The 11,632-nt window shown below is 48.8% G+C and overlaps 1 protein-coding gene and 1 non-coding gene across 5 annotated transcripts in view; both read right to left on the bottom strand.

Annotated features, from left to right (window-relative positions):
* Positions 1 to 2,832: 2,832 nt before the first annotated feature.
* The window catches only part of RNF149 (ring finger protein 149), a 42,303-nt gene continuing 33,503 nt past the window's right edge, over positions 2,833 to 11,632 (bottom strand). For 2 of the 4 annotated variants that reach the window (XM_036355465.1, XM_036355462.1), the window contains 3 exons: positions 5,978 to 6,998; positions 4,742 to 4,822; positions 3,075 to 3,203 (listed from right to left, as the gene is read on the bottom strand). In XM_036355465.1, coding sequence (XP_036211358.1) covers positions 6,937 to 6,998 — 62 coding nt within the window. In that variant the 3' untranslated portion in view covers positions 3,075 to 3,203; positions 4,742 to 4,822; positions 5,978 to 6,936. Of the gene's footprint in view, positions 3,204 to 4,741; positions 4,823 to 5,977; positions 6,999 to 11,632 lie in introns of all 4 variants that reach the window. The other 2 variants (XM_036355463.1, XM_036355464.1) reach the window with 2 other exon arrangements.
* On the bottom strand, positions 4,594 to 4,702 carry LOC118679157. Its single transcript, XR_004975150.1, has one exon. It is a non-coding gene; the product is annotated as a small nucleolar RNA SNORD89 (small nucleolar RNA).

The raw sequence follows: 11,632 nt of genomic DNA, 5'->3' as shown, positions 1-11,632 counted from the left end.
TGTGAAAGAAGCCATGACCACAGGCAGGTGAAGAGGTAGGAAAACTGGCTGATTTGGGTGAAGGAAAAGCAGTTCGCCCGCGGCAGCAATTCCGGGCAGTGACATGAAAGACACCGCTGGACCAGTGCTGAAGGGGGTGGTTTGATAAATGTAAGAAAAGACGTGTTTGTTTATAGGTTAAACAGTATGCACTGTGTATGAGAAAGGTTAAAATGGGATTTAGGGGCCTGGAATGGATTAATTCAATTCACATTATTTTTGATGTGGAAAATGGTTTGGTTTTTGAACAAGTCGCTTCTCCAACAGCCTCTGAACAAAGTAAGTTTGAGCTGCGAGGTTCCACTGTATTTTATAGGGAAATCAGAGGCCGATGCACGGAATCCGTGTGCAGTCCCCTCCGCCCAGCCTGCACCAGCTCGCAGTCCTGGAGCCCTCGGGGGATGTCGGGCGACACCGGCACCTGGACATCCCTCTCGCAGCCCGGGACGCCGCACGCACCAGTGACCATACTTTTCATGCAGGTGAAAGGCATCTTGCTGTTGTATTGGCAGCTACATTTTTTCCCTGATTATAACATGATCCTTCTGAGGCAGTAGTACCATTTCCCCCATCTTACGGGTGGGAAAACTGAAGCAGAGACAAGTCATTGGCTTTGTCACACAGTTGTTTGTCAGAATCAGGGCTGATCAGAAAATGTGCAAGCCAGAGTCCATGCATGTCATCGCTGCATCATCCTGTCTTTTCAGTGTTAGAGTAAGTAGCCTTGCCAGATTTTAATTTTTAAATTTAAGAGACTGTTCCCAATATATAGGGTAGGGTCCCTGAGCCTGACCTGCGATCATGGCCATCTGCAGGGTGACCGGCGGGTGGGGCGACCCCCTGCTGGCACCCACCTTGGCTTGGCAGCCTGGTGCCACCTTCTAGCCGGTTGCCTCCCTCTTGGAGGTGTTGCGCGTCTGCCCCCCGGTGGTCAGTGCACGTCATAGTGACCGGTTCTGCCATTCAGTCAATTTGCGTATTAGGGTTTTATTATATAGACTAGAGGCCAGCACATGAAATTCGTGCATGGGGGCGGGGGGGGGAGGGTGTCCCTCAGCCCAGCCTGCACCCTCTCCAATCTGGGACCCCTTGGGGGATGTCTGCCTGCCAGTTTAGGCCCGATCCCAGTAGTCGGACATCCCTCTCACAATCCAGGGCCGCTGGCTCCTAACCGCTCACCTGCCTGATCACCCCTAACCACTCTGCCGGCCAGCCTTCTCGCCCCCAACTGTTCCCCCCCCCCCTCCGCCAGCCTGCTCATGCCCAACTCTCCCCCCTGCTGGCATGATTGACCCCAACTGCCCTCCCCTCCTGGCCTGATCGCCCCTAACCGCCTCTGCCCCGGCCCTGCCACCATGGCTTTGTCCGGAAGGTCTCCTGGTCTAATTAGCATATTACCCTTTTATTAGTATAGATTATCTTCCAGCCCAGTGGTCAGCAAACTCATTAGTCAACAGAGCCAAATATCAACAGTACAATGATTGAAATTTCTTTTGAGAGCCAAATTCTTTAAACTTAAACTATATAGGTAGGTACATTGTTATTAACTTAATTAGGGTGCTCCTAAGGCTTAGGAAGAGCCACACTCAAGGGGCCAAAGAGCTGCATGTGGCTTGCGAGCCGCAGTTTGCCAACCACAGTTCCAGTCCAATCTTCAACAAAAAGTTCAAGAAAACCAAGCCTAGTGATGTGAAGTACAAGTTTCAATCTTATAACGTTTGAAAAGTAATACTCCTAGGTTTATAATAAATTTGATCTCAGGCCGAAACCGGTTTGGCTCAGTGGATAGAGCGTCGGCCTGCGGACTGAAGGGTCCCAGGTTCGATTCCGGTCAAGGGCATGTACCTGGGTTGCAGGCACATCCCCAGTGGGAGATGTGCAGGAGGCAGCTGATCGATGTTTCTCTCCCATCGATGTTTCTAACTATCTCTCTCTCTCCCTTCCTCTCTGTAAAAAATCAATAAAATATATTTTAAAAAAACATTTGATCTCAGGTATAGCCTTATGAAGGTAAGGGGCTTATAAATATACTAGAGGCCCGATGCACAAAAATTCACTCGGGGGGAGGGAGGGGTCCCTCAGCCCGGCCTGTGCCCTCTTGCAGTCTGGGACCCCTTGGGAGATAACGACCTGCTGGCTTAGGCCTGCTCCCGGGTGGCAGAGGGCAGGCCCAATCCCTAGGTGCAGCCCCTGGTCGGGCTCAGAGCAGGGCCGATTGGGGAGTTGGGGCGCCACCCCGTCATGCACAGAGCAGGGCGATCGGGAGGTTGCGATGCCACCCTCAGTCATGCTCAGGGTAGGGCCGATTGGGGGGTTGGGGCACCGCCCCGTCACGCACAGAGCAGGGCCCAGAGCACGGTGGATGGGGAGGTTGCGATGCCACCCTCAGTCACGCTCAGGGTAGGGCTGATTGGGGGGTTGGCGCCCCTGTCACACTCAAGGCAGGGTCGATGGGGAGGTTGTGGCGCATTCCCGTAACGCACAGAGCAGGGCCCATCAGGGGTTTGGGGAGCTCCCCCGTCACGCACAGAGCAGGGCCGATCAGGGGGTTGGGGCGCCGCCACTGTCACACTCAGGGCAGGGCCAATGGGGGCGGGGGGGTTGGGACGCCGCACCCTGTCACACACAGAGCCGAAGGGAGATCAGGGGTTTTGGGCGCTGCCCCGTCACGCTGATCCCGGTGCTGGGAGGCATATTACCCTTTTATTATATAGGATAGAGGCCTGGTGCACGGGTGGGGGCCGTATCGGGGGCCATATCGCCCCGATTAGCCAATGGGAAGGGTAGCGGAGGTACAGCTAATTACCATGTTTCTCTTTTATTAGATAGGATTTGCTTAAACTAAGGATCCAAGCTGATGTGACAGGAGCACCTTCAGACATCCGATTCCTCTCCCTAAATGTGGGCATCATGGTTTTGCATATTAGCATTGGGGGAATAAAAGTTCATGATTCAAATACTTTTTAAATGGCAGTTTCCACCACTGCCTGCTGGAGGAGTGCGGCCGCAGGCCCTCTGATGTCCCATTTTTTTTCTTTTGGTACAATCAACTTTTAAGTGCTCGCAGACAAATTCAATTTAACTTATTTTTTTAAAAAAACAAAACCCAACATCTTGAATTCTCTGGATTTCCTAGTTCCATTGCTTTAATGTCTTCAAGGCACCTGTTAAAAAGAAGACAACAGGGCAAAAGAAGTTACTTCAAAAAGAATATTTGGAACCCTAAATTATAACTATTCGAAATACACTTCTCTAATTATTCACTGAAGCAGTAAGAAATGGTATCACTCCCCGACCTTAGAGAGCACACACCCTCCTGTAATTCTCAGGAGCATGCGCTGTCCTATACATTCTGGGATGACCCGCCTTCCGGTGGAGAGGGAGGGGCAAAAGTGGGTTCACAGTTGAGTATGAAAAACAGCTTATTCTCATATTATTTGTTACTGTTTTACTTTCCATGTGAACAACTGTACATCCACTTTTGACCCACCCTGTATTTTAAATAATATTTTGAGTGACATCCCTTTAAGATCACATTTTAAGGGTCTGGAAACCAATGCACTGAAGAACTTTTTACATATCCGCTCAAGTTCTTGCACCCTTGACCCAAGACACTTCGCTGATTGATTTTCTGTCTGGTCTGTCTGCAGTCACTGCTGTTCTCGGGAACAAACAAGATGCTTCCGAAAGCAGTTCCACAGCCTGGACGCAGGCACTGCACTCGGCACGAGCAGTGGTGCCCGGTCCTCACTGGCCACACACACAAGCTGCAGCTCAGCAAGATGAATGGGCTGGTTCTCTAGTCTTACATGAATTTTAAATTAATGCAAATACCTTTCTCAATTCACAACTTCATATTCGTTAGAATAAGTACATTTCTAGCTGTATGTTGACACTGTAGAAAGTTCACTTTTACAATACACATCAGTACTTTTGAAAACAAAATCCTTGTTTTTAAAACTTCAAAAACTAAACTAAGCAGGAAAGGTGTGGGGGGTTTATTTTTTTTATTTTTTATTTTTTTGCAGGCGCCCAGGTGAGGGGCCAAGACTTCATTGCCATCAGCTCCAGGCTCCGCGCGGTGCGGGGTTTCCTAACTGGTTACGTCCCAGAAGCACCACGTCTTACGCTGTGAGGCCAGCTTTGCTTCAGGCCGGCATCCTGTGCTTTGTAAACCAGAGCAGGGCTTACACTGTGAAGAAACTGCTCTCACCAGCACAGCCAGCCACACGTTCTAGTGAGGGACAGGGCCTACTGACCACCTCAGCCTCCACTGCGCAAATGCACCTGAACCTGCTCACAAGAAACTTGCTCAACGAAGCTCTGTGAATGGGGGACCAGTCACCCCAGGTCCTTCCTCCAGATGGGGACACACCTGTTCTCGAACGTCTGTTACGGTCACGTTTCAGCAAGTATAGGGAAAGCACACAGAGATGCACCTAGTCCTCGCTGAGGGCTATTGCTGTCCAGGAGTCATTCTTTTATCTTAAAACCATCTGAGCCCCGGCAGCCCTTCTCAGAAAGCGCGCCCCAGCCCGAGGCTTGCGTGCTGTCACTGAGGTCAGACCATGTTCGCTTCAGGAGGCTTTGTCATCGTGCAGCCGCAGAGAGCAAACTGCCGGCGAGCACTGCGATTCGGCCTTTCCTGTCATCACTCCTCAGTGACAGGCTCTGCACAAGAGCACAGCGCGAGGGGGAGTACCTGATGTGCCGCTTGCACGCTGCGCAGCTCAGGGGCGCGAGGCGGTGGCAGGGCTGCGGCCAGTCCTCCTTCCCAGGCTGTCTGCAAAATTTCAAAGTTAAAACCTTACACATTATTTGCGAACAAATGACTTTTATGACAACTTAGGAAAATGATCATACTGACATCATAACCCCAACTCCCTGATTTAGCATACCCTTTCTTCAATCACATCCCCCATATTTCCAGCATCCTTTTAATCCATACCCAAGGACACGTTTTTATTGATTTTTAGGGAGAGAAACAAGGAAGCCCCCCTAAACCTGGGAATTGAATTGCAACCTTTTGGTGTGCTGGTCTACGCTCCAACCAACAGGGCTACCTGGCCAGGGCTAGTCTATCAACTTGATGTTTCCGCCAAAATTCTGGTAGTTTCTGACTCTTTTCTTATTAAAATTCTTACCAAAGGACACTTTTTCCTTTTGAAGTACTGAAGAGTTTATCTTCTCTTTTTCTGCCATTAAACATTCGCTCTTAAAGAGATGAGACTAGTTCTTACAATTTCTTCTATTTATAATTTGGTGTTCAAACTTGAATTAAGGAAAGTTTGTATCTGACACCTGATTATGACATCATAGTATTCTTTTAAAAGTCAGCCTCATTGGCTACTGGGAAAAACTGTTCAATCGTTTCTCCCTCGTATGTTTCTTTCTTTCTTTTTAAAAGATTTTAAAAATGATTGTTAGAAAGGGAGAGGGAGAGAAACACTGATGGGAGAGTGAAACAGCCATCAGCCTCCTACTGCACGGCCCTCACCACGCATCAGGATCGAGCCTGCAGCAGCCCTTTGGTGCAGGGGTCGGTGCTCAACCAACAGAGCCACCCCTCCCAGGGCTTAGAGAGCTTCTTCAAATGCAGAGCAAACCGTCTACTTGGTATAGAGTCAAGGACATATTCTCCCCATCATAATGAGCCAGAGAGGCCGATTTTAAAGATAATGACCATTTCAGAAACTGACATTGAGGCTGTCTGTTTAAATAAGAGCTCAAATGAGACAAATTTTCTATTTTAGTAGCTTCTCAAGCTGAATCTGGCCAGTTTCCTTTAGTAAAACTGTTCACTCACCAAGTACTTTTCAATTCACTATGAGTGGTAAATAGTTTGAAGAAAGTAAGTTATCTATAAAACTTAGATATAAGAAAAAAGTCTCTTAAATTTTGTAAAATATATTTTCTTACTAAACATTTTTTTACCCACACAAAATAACTCTCCCTTATCGTCAGCTTCCACCTCCAGCAAGTGACAGGAGAGCAGGTGCGTGTGTTTATTTAATCACTTTATGAAACTTAGTCTCCAAATGCTTTTTATTTGCTGCTGCTTTCACCTACAAATAAGAACAGCAAACAAAAGTAAAAAGGGCAGCTGATTGAACAAGGTCATGGTCATTAGTTTGCTTTAAAATTAATCAGGAAACTGGTTGCTTATTTTGTTACAACAATAAAAAATTCTCCACCTTTCATCCTTACAATTTTAAATATCAGATTGTTGTTGGAACCAATAGATTGTATTCATCACTTACAAAGAAAACCAGTCGCTGTCTACTCGATTTCCCACAGGCAATGGGGGCCCAATAGTCACAGAAACACAGATTCTGAGCATTTTTAATTGTTGAAAAAAATGAGCAAACTTCCCATCAAAGTGTCACAAGAAATTGAGTGATACAACAATGAAAAGGATTCTCAGGTTTTGAAATCTCACTATATAATACCAAGGTGTAGATTCCTCTCATTTCATTTACAAGTATAATGTTCTAAAAATGCCTTTCTTCCAGGGAAAGCATTTATGGGATTTAATGACACAATTCCACTTGGACTAGTCTGCGCTCACGTGCGGAGTCTAACCACGCTGCGGACGGACTCAGCCGCTCGCCTCGGGTTTACAAACACTGGCACCAGCGCGCCTTCCTAGCCATCTCCTCAGAAACAACCTGAAACAACATGTTGTTTGTTGTAAGGGATATACTTCAGTAGATAAATATATGAACAGTAATCAACAAGTCTCTTTAAGAATAAAATATTTAGCCCTTTGTATATCAAATCAGACCATGAAAGGTAAAATAATTCATCAAAAGGTACATTATTTTCAAATATATAAACTATGTGCTAAAGTAAAAAAAATAAAATGTCCTTTAGTCCAGAGCCGCGCCCGGGCCGCTGTCAGGGGCCGTGCGAGGAGACAGGTCCTCCGCCCTGGGGGTCGCTCCTGCCCGTCTCTGCCTCTGCAACGAACAAAGGCCAGCGTCAGTCCAAGGGCACGTTCTGAACTTCACCAGAGAACACTGTTACTCATTCAAACAACAAATTACAGAAAATTTAAAATGAAATGTGCAAAAATGGCACCCATTCCAGACCGTCAGGAAGTCTATCAACACCTCCGCACAGTGAGGTCTCCCAGGGCCAGCCTGGGCGGCACGACTCGGTCAGCGTGGGACTACAGAGCGCTGCAGCCTGAGCTGGTGAGAGTGTTCTCAAAAGTAAAGCACGTGGCTCTGGTGACGAAGACGATGATGCGCCTAGGAAACCAGCGAGCACCTCCTGGGCAACGCTGACCCCGTGAGGTGGACACAGCACAGGTCCTCACCCCATTTCACAGATGAGGAAGCAGAACGGAGAGTGACACCTTGGGAGAGAATCAGCTATTCACACCCTGACAGGCTGACGTTACGAGGACAGGAGCACAGAAGGTTCTTACAGACAGAACACCTCCCTACATACAGGAGAACCAGATACTTGGAACTCACTACAACAGAGCTAAGTGCAAGGCCACCAGGACGAAGGAGCACTAACCAACCAGGAAACTACTTCTCCAGGGAGCGGTCTACCCTTGTTATTCTGTAATCAGGCTTCTTTCCACACCTTTATTTCTATCCATTATTTGAAACTACCTTCATTTAAGAGGGCATTTGGGAAAGATGCTGACAAACTAATGCACTACAAGTAACGAGAGAGAAGAGAACCCTGGAGACGGCCTTGGAAGGCTGTGGTCAGGTAAAACTGTCCTCTGTCTTTCAGCATCTCACGGGTGGCCCAGGATTGGAGAAGCAACTCCTTTCCTCCCGCAGACTGCTGGCAGCAACAGCAGCGACACGCAGCAGTGGGCGCAGACACCGGCATTCCTGAGGCAGGGGCTTGGGCAAGGGAAGCGCTGCCTGGAAAGGTGGCGTCGTCCCAGCAGGAGGCGAGAGCTGGTTAGAATGGCCCCACAGATCAGCCTCCCACTTGCGCCTCCTCTCAACAACAGTCTTCCTTTCTGCCACAAAGCAGCCTGCCCTCTCTGGCACCCACTGAACACTTACGCTCTAATATTTCTATTCTTGCCTCCCAGAGCCCAAACATGTGCACAAATGGAGAAACTGATTCACTATACTTCCCCTTCTAGGATGGCAAATAAAACCAGAAGCATCAACGATTTATAGAATAATTCAATGACAGTAAAAATTCTGATGGGACTTTTACTTGGCAAAATGATTTTAAGATTAATCTAAAAATGTAGAGCAGCCCTAGCTGATTTTGCTCAGTGGATAGTGCGTCGGCTGCGGACTGAAGGGTCCTGGGTTCAATTCCACTCAGGGCACATGCCTGGATTGTGAGCTTGATCCCCATTGTGGGGCGTGCATCTCTTTCATCTCTGATGTTTCTCTCTCTCTCCCTCTCCCTTCCTCTCTGAAATCAATAAAAATTTATTTTAAAAAAATGTAAAACAGGCCAGGAAAATTTTTTTCATTACAGTACAATTTATTTAGGAATCACTTGGTATTCATTTAAGACTAGAACAAACACTATCATTTAAACACTTTCCAGTTTATATTCTCAAAGTAAAGTCTAAACACAGGTAGGTATTCGAAGCCTTTTACATTCTACAAAGGTTTTAATCAAGTAAATACTTTACTTTCAAAGTTCCTTAAGAATACGGATGCTGCCCTGGCTGGCTTGGCTCAGTGGATACAGCATCAGCCTGAGGATTGAAGGGTCCCAGGTTCGATTCCGGTCAAGGGCACATACCTGGGTTGCAGGCTTGATCCCCAGTGGGGGGCGTGCAGGAGGCAGCCGATCAATGATTCTCTCTCATCATTGATGTTTCTATCTCTCCTTCTCCCTTCCTGTCTGAAATCAATAAAGAAATATATTTAAAAAAAATAAAAGAATATGGATGCTGGCTCTCTCCCTCCACAGAGCAGCCCTGTCTTTCCCTTCTCCCTCTTCTTCCCCAACAGGCGTGCAGCTCCTAAACTCTAAGGGACCCCACGAGACCTGCAACCAGTGAAGTGCTGAGCAATGACAGCTCATTCCAGATTCCCCCCTAAACCGTCCCCAAGGCCCCCTTTTCTCAATGAGCTGACAGCAGCCCCGCCCAGGCTCTTTCCTGTTGCTTCTTTCCTTGTTACACTGTCCCAGCTGTAATAAGTGTATTCTCAAAATCACCTGAATAAAAAAAAGAATATAGATGCTAAAATTAAAAGGCTTGGGATCTGATAAGCAAAATACATCATCTACTTGCAATATTGATTATCAATACTGCCTATACTAGGAAAGTTTAAAGTTTTACTTTCTTTTCTTTTTAAATCTTCACCTGAGGATATTTTTCCATTGATTTTGAGAGAGAGTGGAAGAGAGAGGGAAAGACAGAATGAAACACCGATGTGAGAGAAACACATTGATTGGTTGCCTCCTGCATGAGCCTGACCAGGGCCTGGGCCATGGAGGAGTCTGCAACCCAGGAACCTGCCCTTGACCGGAATCAAATCCCTGGACCCTTCACTCCGCAGGCGGACGCTCTATCCAATGAGCCAAGTTGGCTAGGGCTAAAGTTTTACTTTCTGCTTTTATAATATACCATTGTGTATAATATTATGCCTGAAGATGAAAATGAGAACAAATTTACACCTATGTTGTAAGTTTTATATATGAATATATATCTACCATTTACATTTTTATTGCAAAGTGATTTTCCAAATAAATTGCAATAGTACAAAAAGTCATTTTTCACTTTAAATAAAATCATGAAAGTACTGTTTACTTTTCCAACAAATGAAATACTTTTACAACGCAACTTTTTTAAAAAGTCCAATTTTCTTCCTGATGTCTCTTAGATGTTTATTAGAAGACTAGTAGCCTGGTGCACGGATTCGTGCACATTGAAAGGAAATTAATTAGAAGGTGGCCAGCAGGGCAGGACTGGGAGAGACGGGCCTGACACGCCCTGGAGCCAACCTCCCGCGGTGCCTCCCTGGCTGGCTGCACCTGGGGCAGCGCCACTACTCAAAGAGCGTCTGCGGTCACCACAGCTTGGCAGTAAACCAGATTTGGGGCCGACAGTGCCCCAGCAACAACATAACCCACGGCTGAAGGTGGAATCTCACAGCCCTGCAAGGAATCGGGCTCCCTCCTCTCTGGTTCCGGGGTGTGTCACCCGAGAACCGCCAATGCCAAGTCACCACAGCTCAGCAGCTCCTGTGCTGGGCATCTGCCCCCCTGGTGGTCAGTGCACGTCATACCTACTGGCTGGTCAGATGGTCGCTTAGCCTTTTATATCCTAACTAGAGGCCCGGTGCACAAAAATTTGTGCACTCGAGGGAGGAGAAAGGGGGGGTCCCTCAGCCCGGCCTGTGCCCTCTCGCAGTCTGGGACCCCTCCGGAGATAACGACCTGCTGGCTTAGGCCTGCTCCCGGGTGGCAGAGGGCAGGCCCAATCCCTAAGTGCAGCCCCTGGTCAGGCTCAGAGCAGGGCTGATTGGGGAGTTGGGGCGCCGCCCCGTCATGCACAGAGCAGGGCGGATTGGGAGGTTGCGATGCCACCCTCAGTCACGCTCAGGGTAGGGCCGATTGGGGGGTTGGGGCACCGCCCCCTGTCACACTCAAGGCAGGGTTGATGGGGAGGTTGTGGTGCCACCCCCTGTCACGCACAGAGCAGGGCCAATCAGGGGGTTGGGGCGCTGCCCCCTGTCATGCACAGAGCAGGGCCCATCAGGGGGGTTGGGGCTCCGTACCCTGTCACGCACAGAGCAGGGTCGATCAGGGGGTTGGGGAGCTCCCTCCTGTCACGCACAGAGCAGGGTGGATCAGGGGGTTGGGGCACCGCACCCTGTCACACACAGAGCAGGGCCGATCAGGGGGTTGGGGTGCCGCACCCTGTCACACACAGAGCCGTAGGGCGATCAGGGGGTTGGGGAGCTCCCCCTATCAGGCACAGAGCAGGGCTGATCAGGGGGTTGGGGCGCCTTCCCCTGTCACAAACAGAGCAGGGCGGATAGGGAGGTTGTGGCCCCGCACCCTGTTACACACAGAGCCGCAGGGCAATCAGGGGGTTTGGGCACTGCCCCCTGTCACACTGTTCCCGGTGCCGGGAGGCCTCGCGGCTCCGCTGATCTTGGCGCTGGGAGGCATATTACCCTTTTACTATATAGGGTAGAGGCCTTGTGCATGGGTGGGGGCCAGCTGGTTTGCCCTGAAGGGTGTCCTCGATCAGGGTGGGGGTCCCCACTGGGGTGCCTGGCCAGTCTGGGTGAGGGGCTGAGGGCTGTTTTCAGGCTGGCGGGTGACGGAAGCTCCCAACTGCTCCTTTTTTTCTTTTTTTTTTTTATCTTCTGGGCCAGCTTCAACTCTGGCTCCAGCTCTGAGGCCTCTGCTGCTGAAAGCAGGTATCTGGTTTGTTTGGGTTCTATAATCGAGACACTGTATCAACTCTAGCTCTGAGATCCCGTCTAACTGAAAGCAGGTTTCTGGGGTTTTATTTAGCTTCTATATTTGTTGCAATGTTTCAAACTACAAGCTCAGAGGCCGGCAGCGGCAGGCGGGGAACGTTGGTTTCCTCCGTCACTGAAGCAAGCAAGCCTCATGTTAGCTTCCAGCTGCC

The sequence above is a fragment of the Myotis myotis genome, unplaced genomic scaffold (assembly GCF_014108235.1).
Source record: "Myotis myotis isolate mMyoMyo1 unplaced genomic scaffold, mMyoMyo1.p scaffold_m19_p_22, whole genome shotgun sequence".
Lineage (NCBI taxonomy): Eukaryota > Metazoa > Chordata > Mammalia > Chiroptera > Vespertilionidae > Myotis > Myotis myotis.
Note: the sequence above shows the minus strand (reverse complement) of the source record. Positions and strands in the feature narration are given on the sequence as shown.